At 42.9% G+C, this 27,713-nt stretch overlaps 1 protein-coding gene across 2 annotated transcripts in view; it reads right to left on the reverse strand.

Moving 5' to 3' along the window:
* LOC131065053 (uncharacterized) overlaps positions 1–27,713 on the reverse strand; it is a 186,660-nt gene that overhangs the window by 24,571 nt on the left and 134,376 nt on the right. For both annotated transcript variants that reach the window (XM_057999437.2, XM_057999436.2), the window contains one exon: positions 15,572–15,725. In XM_057999437.2, coding sequence (XP_057855420.1) covers positions 15,572–15,725 — 154 coding nt within the window. The remainder of the gene's footprint in view (positions 1–15,571; positions 15,726–27,713) is intronic.

The raw sequence follows: 27,713 nt of genomic DNA on the forward strand, positions 1-27,713 counted from the left end.
AGACAGAACCTGTTATATTGTTGTCGGACGGTAAATGTGAAAACAACAGTGCCATCATTGTTCCAGTTGAAGGTAGACTCTATGAATCCAATATGGGGCATAGGGAAAGTCTCGGCAACATGAATTTGCAAGGGGGGTGTTCTGATTTGTATCTTATTGAAAGCAATTACGAACCTGAAGGAATGTATTGAATCATTTTGAAACGCCATTCTGTCTACGTGCTGAAGCCAACAAGCATTATCGGGTTGTTTGTGAAGTTACTTAGCAGTCAAGGACGATGTCCTCTATATGAATTAGATTCTGTCAACCACCACCGGAAACTAAAACTGAACCTGGGTGTGAACTCTTTGTCAAATTTTCAATTGCAAAACAAACTAAGATTTGGTAAGTGATTGTCAGAAACTGGCCAAAACTTAGCTGGGGTTATTACACTATCATAACAGATATCCCTTGAGCCACCGTTACTTTAAAAATTGTCGTCCTGGGCATTTCCGTGTGGTAATCATCTGCATCAAAACGAGTTTCTGCCTATCATGCCCCAACATGAAAAATTGTTAACGTGAAGTTCTGAGACTTGGAGATACTGAAGGAGATCAAGCACATATATGTGAACTTGCCGAAGAGTGTTGACGAGTTGCACTGAGGCTTTCCAACTCCACCCCGTGAGGCTTCTTACAGAGAGTTAACTCCTCTTGAGTTTTGAGGACATTGGACAAACAGAGGATTCCAAGTTTTGGCGCAGCTGTGTTTGCCCTCTCGGGTGAATACTTAAAACATAAAGTACGTAACGCAGAATAGTAACGCCATAGATATCAGACAAGTATAAGAGATGTTATTCCATTCATCATTGTGTGTTGCAAGTTACATTCCGAAGTATATAAAGATACCGAGGGGGTGCGAGAGCCAACCGTCGCACCGCAACTGCCACCCCTCGGTTGCCAACTAACCAAGACAATTACACATAATTAACTAGTCTTACTTTCATGTACAATAATGCCGCCAACATCATCCCCCCCAAAAAGAAAAGTCGTCTCCAGGCGACTAACAACAAAAATGGAGACAATGCAACCTATACAATATATACATCAGGAAAAACTAAGGAGGGGGTTGGGGAAGCGTCCCTGAAGTAGAAGGCTGAGACGCCGATGTCTGGGCCGCCAAGTGGGGGCGGAGCTCATAAACCTCCTGAGTACGTGCAGTCACATCCCCCTCCGCCACCAATACTTTCTCCAAAGCCGTCTTCACAATATGCGTGGCTTCCAGCAGCTCCTTCTCTTTGGTATCTGTTGTCGCTGTCATACCGACCAACCGAGTCTGCAACAGGCTCCTCTCGGTAGTGACTGCCTCTAACTCCTACTGCACGAGGCTCCTCACACTCTGCTCTGCTAACAAGCGAGTCTCTACCTCCACCTTCTCTGCGCGGGTCATCTCTAGCTGAGCCAACAATTGGGCCCTCTCTACTGCCCAGGAGGCCTGCTGAGTGGCCATATCCCTCTCCAACGCGACTCTAGCAGCCTCGCGGACCGCAAACTCATGCTGGGTACACCGTAATGCATAGTAGGCGTCCTGGTAAATCTGCTCAATCTCTCGGACAACTGCCGTCACCCGACTCTCCACAACGAGTTGACGCACCATCCAAGCCTGGAGCATCTCCTCCATCTTAGTAGTCGGCCATCCCCGAGACTCAAAGCATGTAGTAAAGGCTGCGGGGCAGCCCACCTGCATAAACCGTAGGGCCCTCTCCAACTCCACCACAACCTACTGCAATGCTCGCGTCTGGGCAGTGGCCACCACCTGCCTACCCCTCGTCACCATGTCAGCTAGATAGGCCTCAATATCCTCCCCCTCCTACTCCGAAGGCTGTGAAGTCTCTGGCGGAACTGACACAACCGCATCCTGCGGGTATGAAGGTACCTCCTCTGTCACTAAAGGTGTACCATCCCCCTGCTCCTGGATGGCAGAGACGACCTCTCCTGCCACGTGCCCAACTGTTGGTGCATGAGTCTCGCCAAAGGAATCGTCCAAGTCGACTACCTCTGCTCTAGTCTCCCGACAAGGTGAGAATACGACAGCTCCCTCAGGTTGTAACAATGTCATCTGAAATCGCTGTGTGAGCCAACTCTCCATGGCCACGACCGATGGGTCGATACGCATCTCTACGACCGGGGAATGGGGTGCTATCATCGGCTCTTCCAACAAAGACGCAAAAACAGTCACCACTGCCTCAGTCCCCACAACGTCTAACCGCACCTAGGGCTGCGTATCCACCACCTCCCTCAGCCCCTTCTCCTCAGCGACCACTACCCGATGCGGTGACTCCTCCGTCCCTGACTCTGCCATGTCCTCGGTAAGTGCCGCCGTGATTGGGCCCGGTCCCGATGATGCTACCTGTTGCTAGATGGGGCCAAGTGTAACTAGCGTGCGGCTCCGCCCAAAGGCCAGAATAAAGGTGCCGCCCACTCCAGATGCTACCACAGACGTGCCCATCGGTAGCAGGGGTGGGGCAAAAAGGACCTGCTCCTCCGTCGCCCTGCTGCTATCGTCTTCCTCATCCTCCGCTGTTGAATCCTCTGTACTACTGGAATCCCTCCCGCTGTCAGGTTCCCCTGAGGCCGTATCTACTGACCGTTTCCACTTCGCAGAAGAGTGCCCAATGTCCAAGTGTCTCCAGTACATGATAGGAGGCTCACCAGTTGCCAACGGTCCCTGCGGCCGTACCTCCAACTCTACATCTGGCACTGCTTCCTGCGTGGCCTCCAGAAACAACCCTATAGCATAGTGGGGCATATAGAATGTGTGATGCTGCATCGTCAAGAACTCATACATGCGCTCTGCTAGTAACGCGGCCCAATCATACACAATGCCATTCATCAACCCGTTCATGAGCATAATCTGAGGGAGGGGGATGTCCGATGCCCTACCCGATCCTGTCAATCTACTCTTGATGACATCCATAATGCACTGCCAGTGGCCCTCTGCAACAAAGGTCTTACGGATTCCTCGACCCTTTGTGGCATTAGCCACGCTGTCCAACTCTGCTGTCGTCAAGTTCCTGGAGATTAATTTAATCCACCGCTCCTTCTCCTCCCTTCAACTCTATTTTCCAGCAATCTGCCTAGAATGCCGAATACTCTCGTGAAATCCACCGCTTTGAAGGATATGGTAACATCCCTCCCGAGGTATTCAAAACTACTGGTGCGTGTGTGTCTATCGAATGTGTCCACCATGAACCGTAGGACACCCTCAGACTCGCGGATAGGAAACACGGGCATCCGAATAGCCCACTCCACTTCTGCCTTACGGAGGTTTTGCTTCACTAGATCATTGTCGGGAGTGTCCTGCCACCATTTCCGACATTCCGACCCATTCAGGCCTTCAAAGGTGATATTCTGGGGTGTTAATGTATTTTTCCCACTTATGGCAGCTTGTGGTGCTTTCTGCTTTTGCTTCTGTCGGGCGCTAGCATCCATGGTGCTGTCGGCAACACGTACACCTAACGATAAAACCCCGGTATTGCTATCCATCTGGCTGCTACTGGAGGAAGCCTACAGCTGTTTTTTCCAACTTCGTTTCCCCGCTGAATCCATTAATCTCTGGTATAACTGATTTCTGGTTAAAAATCGTACGGTCGTTGGACACCTTCGTAACGACCTTCTTCTGTTGTGTATGGCTGTTGCTGTGTGGGCTGGGCTGGGTCTCTTTCTTCGTGCGTGGCGACTGTGGGTTTCCTTCTCCTTTTTTCCTTGCATTCCTTCTTTTTTTTTTCCTTGCATTCCTTCTTTTTTTTTTTCCTTGCGTGGGCTGCGTGGTGCGGGGTTCACTTCTTGCGTGCATTGTGCATTTTGTGTTTGTGGGGCTTTGTTTTAAGTGCAGGTGCTACCGTACAGTGGTATCCACCGCCAGTGGTCCCACCCTACGGTGGTGCCACCACACGATGGCTTCACCGTCGGTGGGCACACCATCGGTGTTACCACCACACGATGGCTCCACCGTCGGTGGTCCACCGCAGAGTGGCTCCACCGTCGATGGTCCCACCGTCGATGTGATCACCGCACAGCGGCCCCCCGTTTGTTTTTGTTTTTTGTTTTTTTTTTATCGTACGGTCGTGTACGGACCGTACGGATTTTTTATTTTTTATTTTTTTCTAAAATAGACTGTCAAACATCCTGACTGGAGGGTCCAGGTTCCCTCCGTTCGTGATAAACCTTTAATTTTGACCCATTGACAGCGTCTGGTATCTCCTTCCCATCCAGCATCCATAACTTGATTGCCCCGTTGGCATTGACCTGGCGTACCTTGAAGGGCCCTAGCCATCGCACTTTAAATTTTCCTGGTTTGATTTCGTTCTTCCCGTTGAATTTCAACACTAATTGCCCAGGAGTAAACTTCATTTGTCGAAGATGCTTGTCGTGCCAGACCTTCTGTCTTTGCTGGGCTGCCTCTGTGGCCCATTGTGCCATCATTCTTTTTTCGTCCAACTTGCTTAAGGCATACAGTCTCTCTCTCAGGCTATCCATATCCCCGAGTCTATTCTCTAACGCAATGCGAAGGCTTGGCACCATGAATTCCGCTGGCACCACCGCTTCCTGCCCGTACATGAGTTGGAACGGAGTCTGACCCGTGGTCACCTTGTAGGTCGTTCTGTAGGCCCATAGTATAGAGGGTAACTTCTCCTCCCAATCTTCCTTTTCTACTCCACGAGACTTGTAAATTACTGATACCAATATTTTGTTTGTGGCCTCGGCCTGGCCGTTGGCACATGGGTAGTACAGGCTCGATAATGAGTGAAAAATCTTGAACTCTGAGGTCAACGGCCTTATGACATGGTTCACGAAGTGGCCCCCTCGGTCACTGGTCAACTGGATAGGTATGCCATATTGCGTAATGATTTGTTCATAGATAAATTTAGCCGTTCTTACTGCAGAGTTATCCGGGAGAGCCCTCGCCTCCACCCACTTAGTCAAGTATTTCGTCGCAACCACAATGTATCGGCACCGTCGTGTGCGGCTAGCCTTGAGAGGCCCTACAAAGTCGAGTCCCCATCGTTCGAAGAGTTCCTGTGCGTGTGACGGGTTGAGGGGCATGAAGTCCTGCTTCCGAGGTTTGTCTGCCCGTTGGCAAGTGTCGCACCCCACGACCCACTCCCTGGCGTCGTGATGTACGGTTGGCCACCACAGTCCTACCAGAAGCACCTTGCGGATTGTAGTGTCTGGGCCCATATGTCCACCTGCGGGTCCTTCGTGTGCCTCCCTTGATACGCTCGAGACTTCTTCCTCCATGACACAATGCCTTAATACCTGGTCCGGCCCCATTTTGTAGAGTAACCCGTTGATGAGCGAAAAAGTCCTGCTCCTTAATACGAGCTTTCTCCGTTCCCCTGGAGGCATACCCTCCGGAAATCAGGATGTCAACAGGTACTCTCCAATCTTCTTGTACCACGAAGGAAGTACGGCTATTTGGAACAAGTGCACATCCGGAAAATCATCATTTACTCCCTCTGGAGGTTCCCCCGACTTAATTCGGGACAGTTGATCAGCTATGACATGACTTCGCCCTGCTCTTACCACAATTAAAAATGTGAACTCCTGTAGTAGCAATAGCCAACGGCTTATCCTCCCCTGGATAATAGGCTTGTTTACCAAGTACACGAGTGCCTGATGGTCTACGTAAAATGTGAACAGTGTAGCCAGTAGGTAATGACGGAATTTCTGTACGGCATAGACCATGCCGAGGGCTTCGCGTTCTGTGGTAATGTAGTTCTTTTCAGCCTTCGAGAGCAACCTGCTGGCAAAATAAACGGGGTGGTCCAACTCGTGTCCTCCTACCTGGGCTAATGTAGCCCCGATGGCATAGTTTGAGGCATCCACGTGAACGTGGAATTCCTTATCCCAACTCGGGTATGCCAGTATGGGTGCTCCCATCAACCTTGTCTTCAACTCTTCAAAGGCCTTGCTTTGTGGCTCTGTCCAGATGTATGGTTCCCCTTTCCATGTCAACTTATCCAACGGATGGGACACCTCAGAGAAGTTCTTGATGAACCTCCTGTAGTACCCCACATGACCAAGGAAGGACTTTATCCCCGTGACGTCCGTAGGAGGTTCCATTTCTACTATTACCCGAATCTTGTCCGAGTCCGTTTTCAATCCTTCTTTACACACAATGTGTCCTAGCAATCTTCCATGTGGTACCATGAATCTACATTTCTTCGAGTTGAGGGCCAACCGTGCCCTCCGACATCTCTCTAGGCACTCCCTGAGGGTTTTTAGGTGGATGTCTTGTCCGCTGTAAATAGACCAATCGTCCAGGAAGGCTTTGAAGTTCCCCACCAACATCTTGTCGAAGATGTGCAAGATGATGTGCTGAAAGGTGGCAGGTGCATTGCATAGACCAAAGGGCATTCGGTTGTATGCATACACACCGTCCTCCACCACGAAGGTTGTTTTCAACTTATCTTCCTCCGCGATGGATATCTGGTTGTACCCAGAGAACCCATCCATGAAGGAATAGATTTCATGTTCAGCTACTTCCCCCAAGATGCTATCAGTGAAGGGTATGGGAAACGGGTCTTTAATAGTGACAGCATTCAGACACCGGAAGTCTACACAGATCCGGATCTGATTGGCCTCTTTCTTGAGGGAAATCACAATGGGAGACACCCATTCGCTTGTCTGAACTTTGAAGATTATGCCCGCTTCCAACATTCGCTCAATTTCGTCGTTCACCCGTGCAGCATAATTCTTGTTCATACGGTAACGTCGCTTCCTTACCGGCTGGGCTCCTGGTACCAATGTTATTCGGTGTACACATAACTCTGGGGGCACGCCCTTCAGGTCCTTGTACGTCCATGCAAAGACATCCTTGTATTCCAGAAAATTTTGAAGGCTGCCGCTTTCAGCACTGGATTCCAGTCATCTCCGACAAGGATGATCTTGGGGTCACTCGTCCCCCCGAGATTTGTCTCCTTTAAATTGGCTTCCTGATATTTAATGGGCTCCCCCTTCGGGAATTGGTGTGTCGGCGTCTCATTCACCGAGGCCTCCCCTTCCTTATACTCGCCATATTCTGGGGGAAATATATCTGGTTCTTCCTCGATGCTCAAAACATTGCACGAGGGTGTAAATAATTCATAATCTCCCATTTGCCAATGGAAGAGGCCATTCAAGGAGTCCCCATCGTCCCCTGAGCATGCCTCCAATTCTAACACCCCTTCATCACTAGGCTCCATGCAACGTCCGTCTCCGCCTTCCCCCAACTGTTCTCCCTCAGATTCCAAGTCGGAGGAGGATGCCAACTCCTCACTCACCATCTGCGTACGGAGATCGATCACGTACTTCCTCCCCACCTTTTCCAAGGAAAGAGTATTCCGCTTCCAGTTATGGTTTGCTTTTGCTGCAATGAGCCACCCACGCCCGAGAATTGCGTCATACCCATTCTGCTTCAGGGGAATTACTACAAAATCCAGCACGAATGGCTACATGCCAATCATCACTTGCTGGCCCATGAGGGTACCAAGGGGTTTAATCCCATGTTGATCTGCCCCTAGTAGGTTGAACGTGGGGGGCCACAACGTAGGCTTTCCCAGTTTTTTCCATGTCGCTTCTGGAAGCACATTTACTCCCGTCCCTCCGTCCACAATAGTGTCTGTCAAGGTAGTCCCCAGTATGCCCATTTCTACCACCACTGGTTGGCGTCCGCTGTTGACTACCAACAACATGGGGTCGACCGTGGGGCTTAGGACCTCCCTTAACGCAGAGTCAGTTGTGGGGCTCACGACCTCCCTCATTTTCACCTGTGAAGGTACAGAGTTTAAGATAGCTATTTTTAGCTGCGGCATGGTCTCCAAGAGGTCTTGAATTCTCACAGGTACCTCCATCTACAATATTTGCCGTAAGATTTTCTCTTCTCCCCTCGTCCGTAGCGGACTTACGGTCTGGTGGTTGTTCTGCCTTTGTGTGGCCATTTCCTTTGTGATCTCGTCTCTTGCTTCCCGCACTCTCTCGGACTCCGTGCAGGGATTTGGGTATGCACTCTTTTTGGCCTGCGCCCTGGTGATTGCCAATACTTCCACCTTCGTGGGTTCTATGTTTAGAAGGTTTACACCAGGCTTCGGGCAATTTGCATCCTCATGGTCACCTAACCCGCACCATCGGCAGAGGTGCTGAGGAGTGGCTTCCTTTGTGCAATCACGAGCGAATTGTCCCCACTGATTGCAGGCCCTACACTGGATGAGGATCATTGGCCGGCCCTTGGCTTCATACTGGATCCGGTTTCTGTTATTGTTATTGTTGTTATTTCTTCCGCCGCTGCGTCTATTATCCCAGTATCCTCCAGATGATGCCGTTGTGTTAGTTTGTTGGCCCATACCCGCTGGTGAGGATGTCGTGGCCTGCTCCGTGAACAGCACCTAGTTCATTTGTGTACTTCAGGTTTTCATGTTGTATGGGCACTTCTTGGTGGAGTGTCCCATCACTTGGCAAATCTCGCGGAATGCTTTCTTCGAGCAAGTACCCTTTGTATGCCCCTCCTCTTTGCACTCAGTGCACCATATGTCCCCTTCAGTTCGACTGGTGCTTCTCATTGTTTTGAACTCCCTCCTCATTTTCTCCATGTCTTTCTGGAGCGCTTGCACCCGCTTGCCAGCCTCGCCGTCGCTGTTGCTTTCCTGTGAAGAGTCATCCTCCTCAGACGAGCTATCCTCCTTTTTTTTCTTCGATGTCTAGGTCTCGCTCTCGAGATCCATCGCTCTATTGTATGCGTCTTCGTACGATGTCGGTGGGACAATTTTCATCTTCTTTCGGAGGGAGTGTTTCAGTCCCTCCACAAACCATCTCTTTTTCAACCCATCCGCTGGTTGACTCTCTATTTTTCCCAACAGTTCCTTCAGCCGCCGACTATAGGCTCGGACAGTCTCATTCTTGTTTTCCTTTGTTCCATAGATTTCGGCGACTACTTCGTTGTCATCTCTCAGGAGGCGGAACTCTATCCCAAACTCCTTCAGGTCGGGCCATGTGCCAACTTTGGCCTTATCCATATCTGAGTACCAGTCTATGGCCACTCCCCTCAAGGTTGTTGGGAATTGTGTTACCCATTCGTCTTGATCGGTTACACCATTTTGCTGACCATATGGTTTCGCACGTTCGACAATGGCGGACGAGATCTTCCTTCCCGTCACCATTGAACTTCGGTAGTTTCTGTTTACTCGCCATTGATGGGGGTCGTCTCCCCTGAGGTGGCTGTGGCTGTGTCTGAGCCCTTGCGCCGCTCCCTCCGGCGCCGGTGGTGTGTCCTGCGTGGGTGACTAGGGGTACAGTGTTTTGCCTGCCGTGTGTAGCACCTGCAGCCGTACAGTTGTCTTCCCCTTCGTTCTCACCCGCGCCCACTCCTGGCTCCCTTTGGTGATCCTCACTCCGTGGTGTAAGGGATAAGTTTCTAAACTGATTCCGTGTCTCCTCGACTAGACTCCGCCGTAACCTTGTTTCCTCCAGAAACTCTTCGTGGCTCTGCACCCTACGGTGTTCTGGCGACGTGTAGAAATTTTCGTCAGCTTCTGCACCCTCCGTGACACCTCCTTGGTTCCCCTCAAGCCACCCTTCGGCAGGTCGTCCTTCAGCAAGTTGCCTCAACCTCCGTCTACATTCTACTTGCTGCTCCAGAATCAAGGCCCTCTACGCAGCCTCCCACTCGTCCGTTTCTACTTTTTTATTTCTAACTTTATTCAATAGGTTGGGCATTAATTGCCGCACATTTCCATAATTCACAATACATAAATCAAAAACACATCTTTATTAATTCATTTCATCAAATACAACTCGTGTCAATGACACTTTTATTTGAATATAGAAAGTTCAAGTTTCAATTCCCTCCTGGCCTGGCGCCATCCCGTTCCTCTTCCCATCGGCTGCTTTCTTCGTACTGTTGAAGGATTTGTTGGCGTCGCTCTTCCTGGACAGTCTCCTCCAGGTGAGCTTGTTGTGCCAGCGATGCTTGTGCAAGCAACCGGGGAAGATGGTTCGTCAACCGGTTTATTGTCGGGCTCACCTCCAACGCTGTCCACATGGCACTTGGTGGGATTTCCGCCTCCGTCACCTCTCGTCGAACGTAGGTCTGGATGGCTACCTAGAGCAGAATTGAAAAGTCTCTCGTTGCGGTGTCTTCTCCTGTGTAAAGTTTTGTTCGCGCATCGTCGGCCTCTGGGTTTATCTCACCAACGGGTAGGCCCATCATGTCCGTGCGTCATCCACGTCATCGGTTCCTGAGTACGTCTAGGCAACAGCGCCAAATGTTTGCCCTCTCGGGTGAATACTTAAAACATAAAGTACGTAACGCAGAATAGTAACACCATAGATATCAGACAAGTATAAGAGATGTTATTCCATTGATCATTGTGTGTTGCAAGTTACATTCCGAAGTATATAAAGATACCGAGGGGGTGCAAGCGCCAACCGTCGCACCACAACTGCCACCCCTCGGTTGCCAACTAACCAAGACAATTACACATAATTAACTAGTCTTACTTTCGTGTACAATAATGCTGCCAACAAGTTGTATGAGGTAAAGTGTCAACTGAATAGAGATCAAGATAATCAAATTCATTGGCGGCAGCTCTTGGCTGGATAATTTGCGTGAAGACTTTCCTTGTTGTGGGTGGAGTCTCTCAGTTCCTAGTTGGGGAATAGTTGAACAGAATTCCAATACATTACAACATGGTCTACGGTTCAAGATCATTATCTGTCGATTTTATCCTTGAGGTTGTGGTGCTTTCTAGACCAATCAGCATCCACTGTGATAGTGCCTTGCTGCAGATAGCATTTTGGATCAGTTTCACATCATTAGAATTTGGCTCATGTGTTGGCGCAATGTATCCACTTCTTTAGCCTGCAGGAGTTCTCCTTTATTGGTCGTGGAGTTTACAAAGATTGAGTGTGTGTTCCATCCTTATGGCTCACGATCTGATTGGTGGAAGGGCTTCACTGATGGCCTAGTGAATTCGTGGCCGCGCTGCTTAGTAAATTATTGGTGGCTGCAGTCTTTATTGGAGATTGCAGCACCTGGATCATGGTGATTCTTGGCTTGCGCTTTTCTTCTGCAGGTCTAGTCATTGTAAGAGGAGGAGATTTGACTTGGAGGTGCATTAGTCTCTTATCTAAACGTGTGAGATCTGTGTTGGCCTACTATCATTGCTTTGTTCCAGCACATATCCTCTGTGACCTGCACCTGCGTTATTTCCTAGTGAGGATCAGTTGTTTTTGGTGTTTTTATCTACAAATGGCTGCTCGTGTATGTGACCAACATACATCTATCACTTGCAAGCGTATTTGCATTCTTAATTAGTGATTGGGTCCTACTCAATTGCTTGAGTCCATTCTTTTGTTCAGTGTTGCATCATGATTTTTTGTGGATTGAGAGGTGTGGACCTGCGTATCTAGCACTTGGATACTTGTTCGATGCATTGAAGCTTACAGTCATGGGACTGAGTTGGTGGCACATGATTGGAGACGGTTCTTTGAAGAGGAGGAATTAACATTCAGAGGGAGTCTAACAAACCTACAGAAGCAACCTTGGACGAGAAGGTCAGGGGGTTGATGTTAGCACTTGGAGCTTCAGAGGGAGCAGCAAGAGGATCTGCTTTATTTGATTTCCAAGGATCTTGGTCATATTGGTTCAGAAGGAGTGGACCATGTCAAGATGGTTTCTCTATGATCAACAGTCAGAGGACTATGATCCATGGGATGGAGTCCTATGTATGTAGGCTGGAAGGCCTTTATGCTAACACCTAGGTCATAATATTCCTAGATAGGTGGATACTTGGTGAGGCTGAGGTTCACCAAGAGGGATGCAGACTCCAACCTTGTATTTCATGATAGAACAAAGCATGTTGAGATCAACTATCACTCTATTAGTGATATGGTGCAAAAGAATGCTATTCAATTGAGGTACATTATCACTGAAGAACGGACGGCCAATATTCTCACCAAGCCTCTTGCCAAAGTGAAGTTTGTGCATTCTTGAAACAAGCTTGGAGTTGTGGAGAATGTAGCCCTTGTTGAGAGGGTCTCGGCATTAGAGATTTCTTGAGATGTATGCATTCTTCTCTATGAGAGAAGTTTGAGGTGTCAGCCCTTGTTCCATCCTCTAGGAGTAGCCATGGTGGATCCACCCTCTAAGATGAGTCAAGGTGGATGTCATGTGTGTGACGCCATGACAACATCACGTGAGAGAGTCTGTGATGATTTTTCTTGTACTTGTGTGTTCACCCTCTGGGATGAGCCATGGTGAATCTCATCATGAGGTGACAATCTCACACTGATAAACACTTGTACATTTTACCATCATTGTGAGGTGATGATCTCACAATAATGGTTGATGTCATGGTGAGGTGATATCTATTCTTTCACCATCCATGGGAGAGGCCATGGTGGTTGTGTTCATTTGTATTTCCATTCATGGGAGTAGCCATGATGGACCCACCCTCTGGGAGTAGCTATGGTGGATGTCATGCGAGAGAGTCCATGACAACATCACTTGTGACCATCATGATGAGATGGCGACATCACGTTGAGTGACTCCATGATGGGCACTTGTGTTTATATTCTTTTCATTCATGGGTGTAACCATGATGGATGTCATCATGTTATGTGCATTTGTGATGAACTTTGTTCCACCCTTTGGGAGTAGCCTTTGTGGATGTCAATCCATGACTCAAATATGAGCAAGGAGTCCTCCCTAGCCAAGAGGGAGTGTTGATATTTATAGCTAAAGTCGGATCCTTGTTTGGGCCGACCTAATGAAGAAGTGCTTCATTAAATATAAATATCGAATAGGATTCCTCCCTAGCTAAGAGGGAGTGTTGATTTTTATTGTAGTTGTGGTCGGAATCCACAGGCCGACATTGATATCACAAAGGTTGTGATTATATTTATATTATTATTATGAGATAATATAATTATATTATTATGTGATAATATAATTATAATGTATAATTATTATATTATATGATAATACAATAATTATTATATTATATTAATAATTGGTGCCACTTGGAAGAGTGGCGACCCTTGGTGTATAGACACCTCTCACATATATATAATGAGATGTGTGATCTCATTCAAAGAAGGATATAACAATATAACAAAATATGCAGATCAATATAAATTAGAGTGCTCGGGAGAGACGAATATATCGTCTATGGTTGGGAGGGCAATAAGAGTTATTGCCCATGGTTAATCGAGCATACCAGAAAAATAAGAGCTGCCACCCTTGATCACATAAGTGTTTTATGTTTTCTTATTAGAAGGTCAAAGATGGGGACATCACAACAACACCCGCCAGTCGGCCTCCCAGACCCACTTGTGGTTGCTCTGCTTGAATGGAATCTTATGCTACTTGCATCCCTCATATGTACATTCTCCCCTCCATCATGGAATGGCAGATTGGATTAAAGCTTTAAAGGAATCTTTATCATATGTATAATAGTAGGAATGAAAACATTAAAAGTAATACATTAATTACTAAGCATTATTATATGATGAATCAACATGATCAAGATTATGTAGCGTCATATCCAGCACTTTGTAATTAACAAAGTCTTCTGATTACTCTTGATATCTCTGCAATTATATCTCTTTTATTTTTTGATTGTCTTCCTATTGTCTGCTGTTCGATGATGATCCTTTGATGGATGCTTGCAATGGATACTTGTACCTTCCCATCGATGGGGATCAGTCATGGCTCCTCATGCAGTTACAACTTCTTCGAAGAGGAGCGACTCTTTATTTGACAAGCTGCCTTTCATAACTAAACACCGGCCTATGGATCGCTTTGTTTAAGTTATTGAGCTTCCTCTTATCATCAATTCAAATTGCATCTCAGCACTATTCTTAATACTTAACCAATTGTTTATTGCTACTTCGGGGGGAGGGGGGAGAGAGGTGGGGAATCGCGCTCATTAGGAGGGACAATCAAATATCATTCAAGGTGTAATAATTCTTACTAACACGGCCTGCTGCAGATCCGAACTGTTACTATCATTATCACCATTGTCGGGGGAGGGAAAATTGTGTAGAGTGTCATGGCAGGGGTATGACAATTTTACAGATGTTGCACTTAAAGATCCTTATTGTTTAAAATCTGAACAGGTGACCAGCAGTATCATGTCTGAAGGAAGGCCTAGACCTACTACAGTCACAATACAGAAATCCCAGGTAAGAAGACCCTAGATTCTGAAACATTACTTAGCTCTACACACTAAATTTATGTCATCGTAGGAGTGATAAACCAAAGCAGATAAATCCCAGAGCATGGAGTAGATGGAGATGAAGAAGAAAGATCTGAACAGGAGACCAGCAATATCATATATCTGGAGGAAGGCCCAGGCTAGGAGAATAAACTACACCTTCATCTAATCAACAACAGATTGCATCACCCAAAATTATTATTTGCAAGATATCTCTCTGTTCAGCAGGAACTCTTAGCGCTGAAATTCAAATAAATGCCTGCCAAATCATAAGAAAATTTCTTAAGCAAGGAAAGACACCTACTCATTGTCCCCTGCGGCCATGCAGCTGTAAAATCTCTAGAATCTTGAGATTCTCTAGTCAAAATCTAAGAGTGGCACCATCTACAAGACTTAATCAATCCTTTCATGCCTTTTATATTTGCGTTATACTACCCACATGTTCTTAATCATGGCTTTCCAAAATTAATGTCTCTAAGACATACACGCTTCCCAACCACATTCCCCATAGTAGTATACACTCACGGTGGAGACTGGAATTAGCACATACAATACTTTATCCTTGCATAATATGTGCATATGGACTTCCACCAAAACCATGAGGATTAGTATGGACTACGATTATCACTAAATATACCAATCGATCTTCATAGTCATCCTCCCACTAGAAATCAAGCTCACTAATCCAACCACTATCATAATTTTTTACCCTTCCCCTTAAAAAAATGTGATATATAGATGTCCCAGAAGCACTAAATAGCTTCTAGTTAGAATATATGTTCTGACAGTGTCAAAGTTGTAAGTTCATGCGGTAAATATCTTGGAGGAACCAAAGTTGTCTAGTGAGTACAAAGACAAATGCCAACAATACATAATTTCATATGTTCACAAGATTTCTATGTAATATTTGTAATTATTGTTCCTTCCTCATGATTTAACCAAATAGATTTATCCTACATAATGGAAGAAATATCTCGAAACATTTTTTGATAGTATAACTTTAACATCCCAGATCTCCCTCAATTTCATCTTTGGTTTTCTCAGAATACTTATGTTTCCACTGCGGAGAGCACAGTAAGACTCTGTGGATTTCACAAGGTACTTTTATTGAGTTCAATAACGTCTCTTAATCTTAAATTATAGAAGATTGAGAGGACCATGAAGTTGCTTGCCTTGTGCAATTAATGCTACTTCTCCATGTACACTTATAAATTAGTTTATTTGCACCATAAAATTTCAGAAATAAATCAAAGAAATTAGTTTATATATACCATAAAAAGAAACAAACTGTGGCAAGGGTAAATGGAGGAATACTGCAAAGCCAGTGAATTTACTTACATTGATTGAGAGCTGTCTTTGAGGCTCGATATGAATGCCATCCACCTAGTCTGTTATCACCAATGGAACCCACCCTAGCACTCAAGTTTGCAACAATAGCAGCTTCTCTTCCAGAACCTCGTCCTCCCCCTACCTTTAATAGTGGCCACATGTGCTGGAAATGGAAAGTAGAATGAATAACACATGAAAATTTTATCCACGTTAATCCCAAAAGCAATCATAATGAGAAGCAAATCACAAAAATCAAAAGTAGAAATTAAAAGTGGCATTCTCTTTGAAGGTTCCAATTTCTTGAAATTCATGTCTTTCATATAATCCAATTGATATATAAGTATGTTAAATTCCAAATGAAAGCACCAGCCTTCAATGGATATCTTTGGAAAAGACAGAAGTGAAAGAATATCAGCCCTGAGATGGTCCTTGCAGTGATACTGTAAATGAGCATTTTGGCTTCAATGAATGAAAATATAATTGTTGAAAAAATGTAAGGTTTGCATTTGTAAGAGAGTCTCCTCAGTGACTTATTTTAGTATTTAAATATTTATTTAGTTGGGAGTAAGCTTCACATAGGTAGTTTGGGGAAGTTACAGGAATGCAATGTATTTTTATAAGCATTTGCACAATTCATTGTAAAACCCCATATGAACTTAATTTATCATAATTAATAATTATTATTCCATATTTTTGTTATTGTACAATTAAGGTTTAGATTTCCAGAAATATATATGCTCTTTTATGTCCAACATGGTATTAGAGCCCAATAGAGCAAAGCCATCACAATAATAGAAGCAGAATAAATGTTGAAATATCATTGCTGCATTATACAGATTGAAAATAGAAAATGTAAGAATTTAGCTAGATCTTTTTTCACAATTAAAGTATGAATAGAGGATAAAGTAAATAATTTGACATTATTGAAAAGAGAATGCTTTAGCGTAAATACAGAAAGTTATTTTTTAAAAGTATCTGACCCAGAAAATCTATATGAATTTGTGCTTGCCATTAAAATAATTACAAAGAGTAACATTAAATTTTCTGGGCATATGCTGAAAAAGGGCTTTTGTCTTAAGCGGTGGAGATAAGTGAGCAATTCACATTTATAATTTTGAATGCATATTTTATGTAAGCCTTAGCATGTATGGTTAATGTATAAGGTGATTAGAACTTTAAGAAGAAATAAGGGTTTGCACTATGGAGTTATAAGGTTTGAAGAGGATATTCCAAATTGTACATGTATAGAAGTGATAAGGAAAATAAAGTGTTATGAGGATAATTTGGTCATAGTATAAAAGATGCAATTTTGGTTGAGTTCGACATCTCAAATGAATTTTTTTTATCATGTCACCTTGTTTTTCTGTTTGTAAGGTCATATTTGCTACAATTGAGGGCATCTCCAAAGACTTGCATGCAACATTAAATGGATAAATTGCAATAGGATTATATTGGAGGCTGGAGGATTTTCATCATCTTGAACAAGATTCTCACTTAGAGATGGTGCTTTGTATGAGAAAGAAGCATATGTTTTCTGATGCTGGCATGGATATATTGTAAAGTTTTCTTTTTTAAGGCAGGAAGGGATTTAAACTCAGTATGGATTGTTGCCCAAATAGTTCAGAAGTTTGTGGATCTTGAGAATTATGCACTTCCAAGAGTTATCAAATAAATCAATGCAGCACTATGGATGTAATTCAGCATGGATTTTTGTCCTGCAAATCGGGAGATCTATGATTCGACAATTTAGGAAGGTGGCAATTCGAGAACTCAAGAATCAAGCTCAAAGCTACACTCCTTAAAGAGTTGAGGCAGCTTAATGGAGTTCTACATGGTCCAAGAATTGCTTTTTTTTCAAAGAAAAGCTTCTATAGAATATATATTTTTATTAATATAACTAGACTCGGACTTGGCAAGCCGATTTCGGACTCAGTACCCAAACTCAACAAATTGAGAAACCCAAGATATTCAAAGAAGATTTAAAACTAGTTTCATGCACCCTTTAATAAATAAACCTTAAAGACACAATAACCTCATCAAATAGAAGCTAATTTGATCACATACGCAAATATACATTAATCACAAAACTCAAGGCATATGAAATCCATGGAATCAAAAGTTTCAAACAAATATCAAAACCAAAGCTAGAAGCAATAACTTAGAGAAGCCTGCAACCCTCCTACACAAACTCTAGGCCCAATGCTACCACCACTAGCCCAAATGTAGCACCTTTGGATGGATGAAATGGAGGCATGGAAGACAACTCTCCACTATCACCAATGGCTGTCATCTCCTCTCTTACCTCTTTTTTAATTCTTTTTGTTTCTCAAAGGTTTCTAGTTGCACTCTGTAAAATTCCTTACTAAACATTTATTACACATAATGCATATATCCAGATTATGCAGAAAATGACCCCAGACAATGTGTATGATCAGTTTATGCAGTAGAATACTATGTAGTTTTGCCAGTTGATTCTTGTCATGCATATGAAATTCTTAAATATACTCTTACAGTATCAATTTTAACCTCTGAACTTGTTATTCAACATAATGAGATTGAACAGTCCTTATACAATTTCAACAACAGATAGTTAAGCTTTTCAGGGTGCACCTTCTAAATTGCGATGTCGTCAATGCCAACTTGCTGACTGTGATCCTCTGGAATCGTCAACGTTCGCTCCCTGGCTGTCCGTGTGTGAGACCTCTGTCCCGACCACGTACCACTGCTTCCCTCCAAATTGTCTTTGTTTAGTCTTACGGATTAGTCCGCCAAGGTTGGTCCACGGTTATTGCAAGATAATTACAGTCCTCCCGTGTCAGTCATTGTGACTTGATCGCCATCCTTCACGCAATGCCGATATGTATTATTTTACTCCTCACAGGTTCATATTCCCGGTATCGGCCTTCTGGCTGTTAATACGTAATGATCATATTCTCCGCCTCCTCGTCCAGGATGAACACCCCGATACAAGCATTAATAAATCCACTGGTCTCCGAGCACTCCTTAATCGATCATAAGGAATATGAAGATTATCATCCCTGCAACCGTCGATCACTTCCGATACGTTCATAAGAAATATGAGAGTATGCTCTGGTCCCCGCGTCTGACATCCGCACCCGATATGTTCTTAGTAAATTATGAAGATTGGATTCTGGTCTCACGACATTTCACGGTATAATACCCATACGGCTTCCACCACGTTGCCATCCACCGATCACGTTGCCACCAATAGGTCAGTCTTCACTGACGAAAGGAGGTTGAAATCTGTTTGCAGTCCGCCAAACAGAAAGATGACCTTCACGTCTCTAGATATTGTTTGATAAAATCGCCTCCCTTACTCTCGGATGCGAACATCCTTTTATTAACACAATTTGGTTAGGAATCCCGTACTAGTTAGGACTAGTTACGGAGTGAAATAAAATTAAAGACATTATTGTATGTATTAATTATTTGTATAAATGAAGGAAGAAATTTATATAAAATAATTAATACAATTTTATACTTTCCTTTAAAAGTTATGGGGACATGACACACTCACACTTCACGCATAACATCGGTAGAAACCATGAAGGCATGGATTAGCATCATGTGCAGGTATTGCCTCCTCCATGAAAAATTGTTTGGCAATGATGAAGTGTCCTACCACAAATGCAACCAATTCCTTTTCTCTGTGAAGCACTATACCACTGTAATATCCCCAATAGTATATTATCTAAAATTCTGATTTTTAAACTTTTGATCCCTGCCCTAATTTCTGATTTTCTTCTTTTTTTATTTTCAGACTGATCAGACACTTATAACAGCCGATAAATAATATCAAATACATCAAATTATTATACCAAATGGTTTGCCCAATATCAGAGATGAAATATAACATGAGATACACAATATATGAACAATAAATGCTTTGTACTGCACCCTAACAGCTGTTGCAGACCTGTACACCCTCTTTTTTGACTGATACAGATCTGTACGACTCCCCTTTGATGGCTGCAGACCTGCACAACTTCCTTTTTGATGACTACAGACCTGTATGGTACCCTTCCAGACTTGTACAGCTCAGCATAAACACTTAATAGACCATTAATAGGTACGACCAGTAAAGGAAGGATGACCTTCAGCAACTTGCATTCAAACAGGTTTGTAAAAGCAAGCAAAATAAACCCCTTGCACTGTAGCGCGACACTGTAGCAGTACGAACACTGAAGCAGAGAGTACTGTACCAAGTACGAGTTCTGTAGTAATCGTGTCACTGTAGCAAGCTTCCAAAAATAACATAAAATCTTCATCCAAGTACCTGGAAACTTCACACCAAAAAACTAGGGCATTGATCAATGAAGCACAATGCAAATTTTAGAGTGAATCCACCATTAAATGGAATTTAAAATTTGTCCAATCCAAAGAACCCAAGGGTTTCCGTCCTAGGGCATGAAACTGAAAGCTAGAAGCTCCTAAATTCTCCAAAAGAAATAATCAAACCAAGCATATCCATAAATGAGCTCTTAAGAACCTTTCATACCTTTCCTGGGAGAGCTCACACACTTTCCAGCCAATGTGTGATAAAAGATATACTTTTTCCCTTTAACATTCATGTCTCCACATACTTTAATAAAGGAAATTTTAATATTTAAATTACTTTCCCTTTTAACTTAAGTTCCCACATCAATAAAGTTAAATATTTTACTTTAACTTTATAAATTAACTTTATTGATAAATTAATTAATAATCACAAATGATTATTAAAATTTCAACTCAATATCATCAATAACCATTGACAAGATATTATTCACGAACCATTGATGATCCTAACATGCCCCAACTGACTTATATAAATAGTAAGTATCCCAAAAACACATCGAAACACCTCAGAATCACTTGTAACTGAAACTGCCTAGGCCAAATATCATCAAAATCCCTTAAAAGTCCTGGTTAGCCTACGGGACCATGGAGAAATAGGCTAACGACAACATCATATAACACGTGCTAGAAAAGGGGAAATTACACTCCCCCCTTCACAAAATTGCTTGTCCTCAAGCGATTCCAATGCTGCCCCAAGATCACTATGCTGAACCAAACTGAAATTGAGTATGATCCCAAGGTCCCAAGCCAACCTAGGAGATCTATAGCACCAACCGCTGAAAGCACTACCCTGCTGGATGCCAACACAAGAGACCTAGTGATAACAACTAGTAAGTATAGAAATCAAATACTACACCATCTTTGTCAACACCTCAGGAAACTACTCTCCGAAAAAACTAAACTGGAACACCATGGGAGTAAAACCCAGTAAGTTGGCATTGGCTTACTCATCCTCAACTGTTGAACTACAAACCCAAGTGATCCCAGGGTTCCAAATCAACCTCAAAAGGGAACCACCATGCTGATGTTGCACCACTGATATAATCATAAACTGAAACTCTGCTATCATGTGCAATCCTGTCACCCATGTATGTACCTAAATCTGTTATGTCATTAAGCATACTCAGCATGAAATGGGGAATAGTTTCAGCGTATCTTCAAATGTAATTGTTATCACAAAAGCTTGCAACCTTGCTGAGCTATCAACTCAGCAACCTTGTGAAACATGGAAACAACCCTGAGGTGTGGGACCTTGCACAAAGGGGGTTGAATCTCTGGAGAAGGCCGGCTTCCTTCTCTATCTAGGTGCAGGTGTTGAACCAACTCAACACTTCAAACCTAACTCCTAAACCTATCCTAACAATCTGCAGAGGAAAAGGGAAGAGAGAAATTGCTTGAAACAAAGGGAGGTGATGCACCAAGAAGAGATTGTTCCTCTCTCTACCAAAATGACACAAGGAATTAACTAAAACACCCTGGAAATGCACAAACTTCAATTGCATAAGTGGCCCAAAAGCATGTATGGAGGTTAGAATTTGCTAAGTGTCAAGAGGGGAGAAGGATTCCCACAAGTCACACTCAGAAAACAAGTTAACACAGCACATATGGAGAGAAAAGCCACAAGACATGCACCTATGATGAAGGTAAGAAAGCATACACAACATACATAAGTTGAAAGAAGGCAAGAATGGTGATCTTCAATTAATTCAAGGCCAAAAGCCAATCTTACAGTTGTAGAAATGCAAAAGATTACAAGTCTTCAAGAGAAGAGAAGAGCATAAGAAAGCTCAAGGCAGCAGGGAGAGAACCCTTTACAATGAGGCTTAACAGCCTTTATATAGAAAATACGGTTACAAGGGTGATCATGACCCCTGCATGTTAGTCTGGAGGTGCAGGGAAGTGTATGCACTTGACTTGTACATGCAAGCAACCTAGCCATACCCACAAAGGGCAATCCTGAGAAGGTGGATTGACTAACCTTCCAAAGTCAGGCATGACATAAGTCACCAAGCATGGCCCCATACCTCCCTTGATGGAAATCCTGCCAAAAACATTAAATGCACCATTGTGGCTCCACCAAAAAAAGTGCATAAGTCACCAAAACTGTCGGAGCATTTAAAGCCTTGAGTGTCGATCACGCCATCTGGAAGTGTTGCAAGCCAGAAGCAAGTTTGGAAGACTTCGGAGACTTGGGTCACCGTAGTTAGGGAACTTCGGGGACCGGAGTCACCGTAGTTGGGGAACTTCGGAGACCAAAGTCACCGTAGTTCGGGAACTTGAAACTTGGGAACCTGGGGGTTCCGGAGTTCCGAGGTAGAAGAACAAGGAACTTCAAAGCCTGGGGGTTCCGGAGTTCCGGGGTAGAAGACTTAGGAACTTGGGAACCTGGGGGGTTCCGAAGTTCTGGGGTTGAGGAACTAGGAACTTCGGAACCTGGCGGTTCCGGAGTTCTGGGGTATAAGACTTAGGAACTTGGGAACCTGGGGGTTCTAGAGTTTCGGGGTTGAGGAACTAGGAACTTTGAAACCTGGGGGTTCCGGAGTTCCGGGGTAGGAGAAAAGAAGAAAAGCTAAGGGAAGGAAGGGAGCTTCGAAATCTTGGAGTTCCGAAGCAGGAAAGAAAGAGGCTAAGGCAAAGAAACTCAGAACCTCGGGGTTCCGGAGAAGAGAAAGAGAGGGCCAAGGAACTTTCGACAAGGCAACACTTCAAACCATGATTTCACTGCTTTTCTCCTTGATCAACTAGGCAGCGCTGGTCCATGGAACATATCTATGATCGGTTCTCACTGATGAACCAAGGGTGTCATAAAATGACAACAGTAATCATACACATCTCTTCATGATTTTGAGCAACAACAAGTCTGAAAATCAAATTTATACTCACTTCCTGAATGCCTTTTCTCTCATGGACTGGTAAATTCTCATCAACATCCAATTCCCAAGTGTTGTAGAGATCATTATGAGCACTCAAATCCATACAACCAGTTGTTATCATCACTGCATGATCTGAAAATTCAATGATTAGCATCATAGGAGAACTTTTATTCATTGAAATGTGAGATGGAGGCCAAGGAACCAAATTTGAAAATTCATTCCCGATTGGTTGTAGACTGCTAGAATATATATAATATTTTCTTATTGGTTAGAGAGAGAGAGAGAGTGATCATTTGCTAACCATTTTACTATCAATTCTTTAATGCTATGACTGCCATGTTCATTCAAACTTCTTGGTATATCCATACAAACAATCCATGCAAACAAGAACTTTGTATACCTCATAGTTTTAAAACTCGTGGACTCACCACGGACTCGCGAGTCCATGGGAGCCACGAGTCAACTCGCCAAGGACTCACGAGGCGAGTCCTGGCGAGTCCATCTGAAAGACTCGCGAATCTTTTGCAAGGACTCGCGTGAGTCTTTCACACGGACTCGCGAGTCTTTCAGATGGACACGCGCGACCCTGAAAAAACGTCATGCAAGCTTTAAAAGTGAGTTTTATTTTTCTTTTTTTGCCTTCATTTGGCGTAATTGAGGGAGTGAAATATCTCATGAAGGGTTTTTTTGCCAATAGAAAAATAACACCCGACGCCTATATAAAATAATAAAAGTATTTTTGGCCTCGTGGGGCGCTGCCCCTCAACCCCGCCCTGTATCGCGACAGGGAGCGCGCAAGGGGCGCTGCCCCTTAACCCCAACTTGGGGGCACTGCCCCCAAAACCCCATCAAAAAATATAGGGGGAAACTGCGGTGATGGAAGTAGTGAAAATTTAACCTCCGACTCTGATTAGGCTCCATATAACAACATAATTAGCATTGAAGAAATATGGGTATTTAGATTTAGTATTTCAAATTTCAAATATTGCGCGTTTGTAGATCATATGACATGTGTAATGTTTCAATTATGGCTCTTATGTTCTCTAAATGCATTAATTTCTTTATGGTTTTTTGTAAAACTACGTTTTGTTTTGTTTTTGCCGAGTCCTTGCTGAGTCTTTTGCGAGTCTTTCACGAGTCCGAGTCCGAGTCCAAATTTTTGGTTTGCCGAGTCCGTGGCGAGTCCGAGTTTTTAAACTTTGGTATACCTCATGCTCCTTCTTAATGCCAATCTTCAAATAGCAAGGGAAGTTCATACCTTGTGAGAAACTTGAAACAATGAAGACATCCTCATGCTTAAGCTTGCAATCTTGAGTGTATGCAAAGTGACTTTTCAAATCCATGTCAACCTGAAAATTCATCAATGACATCTTATGACAAACAAGTGCATAAGGACTGCTATTCACCATCAAAAAATCGGCATTTGATAAAAATTCTTTCATAGAATCTTCATAGCGTTCAATCAATTCTTCTTCAAAAATCGATTGCTAATCAATGGTGGTTGTCCCTTCTAATGTGGTTGTCATAGAAGACTGATTTTTTAATTGAGATTGTGCAAAACTCAGCTCCAAGATAAGCTTGTCAATATGATTTTCAGCTCTTTGTAGAGCCTCTTGAGTAGCTTCCAAGGTATCCTTAATATCCACAAGCTCATAGGTGATATTGTCAACCTCTTTTTCTTTCCTATACAATGATTTTCAATAAATTTCTGCGAGATTAAGGAGGTGGTCACGGTCTGAAAGTAAGTGCAAATAATTTGACTTCATAGTCTCTATACCTTCTTTGATTACCTGCAAATTAGCTTGAGTAGATTCTTCTTTACCCCTTTTTTCTCCACTGTCAAGTTGTCCCTTCCAAAGGTGACCCTCCACCAACTTGTGCATGCCATCAAAATGTGTTAACGCTGCAACTATCTTATCTTCATTGACCTTCAATTGGTTCTCCAGTTTGTGTGTTTTAACAACATAAGATTAATATGTTGAAATAGTTAATTTACCTTGACAGATTTGGCTCTCATAGAAAACTTCTTCTATGATATCATCTTTGCACTCTTGCTGATTTAGAACCAAGGCAGTATTAGAATCAAGCATAGAATCACCATCATCAACATTCGGACCAATATTTTCATGAGGTGAGAGTGGGGCAGAAATAACATGAGTCATGGAATCACCATAAGAAGCCATTACCTTTCCGGAATTGTCAAGCATGATTTCTACATCACCCACAAAGAGGTTCATGCAACCTGAAGCAAAAATTGACTTGTCATATTGGCAACTATCCTCTTCATTGCTGGACCAAACTTCTTCATCTTCAGGAATATCTTCAATAGTAGATGCACATGGAGAATCAACTTCATCTTTACGGTCAGCTTTCTTGTTCAAATGATCATTCAAAAGCAAACTTGTATAGGCAACTTGTATTTCCTCTTCAAATGATGTCAAGAGAGACTTGGAAGTAGATGGAATGTATTCCTATACCTTTTCACCCATGCATTGGTGATTAGGCTTCCAATCCTTATTGCAAGAGAAGCACAAATTTTGCCTCCTCAATTCATTCTTGCTCACTTTCAGAATTTTGTCGCTGAAGAAATCTTTTTCAATTTCCTTTGTTTTCTCTTTATCCATGAAAGGTTTAAATTTATCAGATTGATTGGATATACTGTTGACCAGATTGTAAGCAGTAGTAGATATAACCAATTCTTGTTTATAAACAGCCAATAGGAAAGTTACGAGAGGCTGGAAAATGACATCATATTCATCAATAATTGTAGTCATAATGAATCTCATGAAAAAATGAATTGATTGGACATGATCTTCACTGATAGAAAAAAGAAAATGATGAAACATTCGAAAAATAAGATCATCACAACTGCAGTCAATCATGACAACACATGATCTCACTGTAAAATTCCCTAATAGGACTGATACTGAATATATGTATTGCCCAGATTGTCTAAGGTGTTCATTCAATTTAACAAATTGCCTAAGACTGAAATACATCACTTCTCTTTCCAGAATTAACCCTCATAGAGTTTAACAGATTGTCTAGGAATTAAATAGCTTCTAACATTTCCTAAATGAACATTTATAATATTTTCCGACTGTCAATAAATAACATACAATTGAGAATTTTAGGGTGCACCTGCTAATTGTTGTTGCTGTTTGCGCTACTCCCGTGACTGCTGACTACTTGGGCAACCTTCACATATTCCCTGTGAACTCTCGGTGACTGTAGATGACTCTTTGACGAATACAATATGCAATCTGGCTTCACGACATACCTTTTACCCTTTATTTCTCCATTATGACTTCTGCTATATATTTCCAGTGATTCGTGTTTACTCCATATACACAATGCTTTCGAGGTTTATTAGCTCCACCGGAATACGTCCGGGATTATTGATTCCACGCGAATAGGAGGAGTTGTTGAATGCATCAAACCCGATATCGGGTCTCCCGAAAATGAATGGAACCTTTCACCGTCTCCGCACACGAAGGAAGGGAAAGCGTTGGCAATCTCTCTGCATGTCCCTCTGCCTCACTGGTATCGTCTGATAGCAATCATATTTATTAGCTGCTCAGGTATCCTCAATGGGAGTTCTGCGTAGCAAGATGTTCTTACGTTCGGGTTCCTGATAATGGCAGCACTACACCCATGTCGTGATCCTTCTCACCGAACATCTGAAGAGTGCACCGGACTGGTTACAAGCTTCTCCATAATGTTTTAACCCGCGTCACAATATCTCAAAATTCCAATAGGCCAAACGTAGGTTGACGAAAGGAATAGTTTTATATATTTGATGTCCCACAGACTATCAAATGCTTCCTCCAAAATAAGTTCTATTTCCTCCCCTGCTTCCTTCCAGATGTCCATTTTTATTGACATTAATCGGTTTGAGAATTCCCATAAGAATCCCGTAATAGTTAGTAATAGTTAAAATTAACTATCGTGAATATTAATTATTTTATATAAGCGAATGAGGACTTAATATAAAGTAATTAATATCATAATGCGTTGACAATTTATTTATTATTTACTAGGGGACATGACACTCACCTTTGCCATCAATTCTAAATTCATAGCCCTGTTACTGAAAGAAGGTCTACTAATTTCTCCTAACCCTTCAAAACTTTTAATGATTACTTGGAAAACCACTTTCATTTTATCATCTTTGTAAGGAGTTTCAGGAGTTGTAATTCTTATAATTTCACTTAGGCAATTAGAACCAACTAGTCTTACCTCCTTATCTAGGTGTCTCAGCAATCTATGTTCTCCCAAAGAGTTCATTGTCGGAGCTATTTCTATTTGGATCAACTGAGAGGGTGATTGTTTCACCTGTTGCAAACACTCTGCCACTTCCTCCAATGAGCTGACAAGAACATCTTTTAATAGGAAAAAGTGTCCCAGCTTTTCTCCTACAATATACACCCTTTTACCCAACTCCTTATAACCTCCTAAAGTACTTAGTCCATCCTTTTCATCTATTTCTGATTTCTTTTTGAAGATTGAGCTAAACCATTCGGGATGCTCGCGTAAATACTCCAACCAATCACTGCACTCACTATTAATTTGTCGCAATTGTTTATACTCTTCATACTGTCTTTGCCATCTATGCAAGGTTGCACGGATACGAGGGTACTTGGAGATTTTGGAGACTGGTGCTGGTACCGGTACGGCTATTTTTTCAAAATAGGAGATGTGGGTACTTGGAGATGCCAATTTCTTTTAAATATAATTTAATAATTTATAGAAATTCTGAAAATATAATGGCATTGAAAATTGAATATAATGACATTAAGTAAAATATAATAATTTAGTAATGGCTGTTGCAACCTTTTTAAGAAATCCTTGTGACCTGCATTTGTTTTGAGCGTTGTTTTTTTTTCATTTGTACTACATTTTGATTATTTTGTTGCCTG

The sequence above is a fragment of the Cryptomeria japonica genome, chromosome 11 (genome assembly GCF_030272615.1).
Source record: "Cryptomeria japonica chromosome 11, Sugi_1.0, whole genome shotgun sequence".
Classification (NCBI taxonomy): domain Eukaryota; kingdom Viridiplantae; phylum Streptophyta; class Pinopsida; order Cupressales; family Cupressaceae; genus Cryptomeria; species Cryptomeria japonica.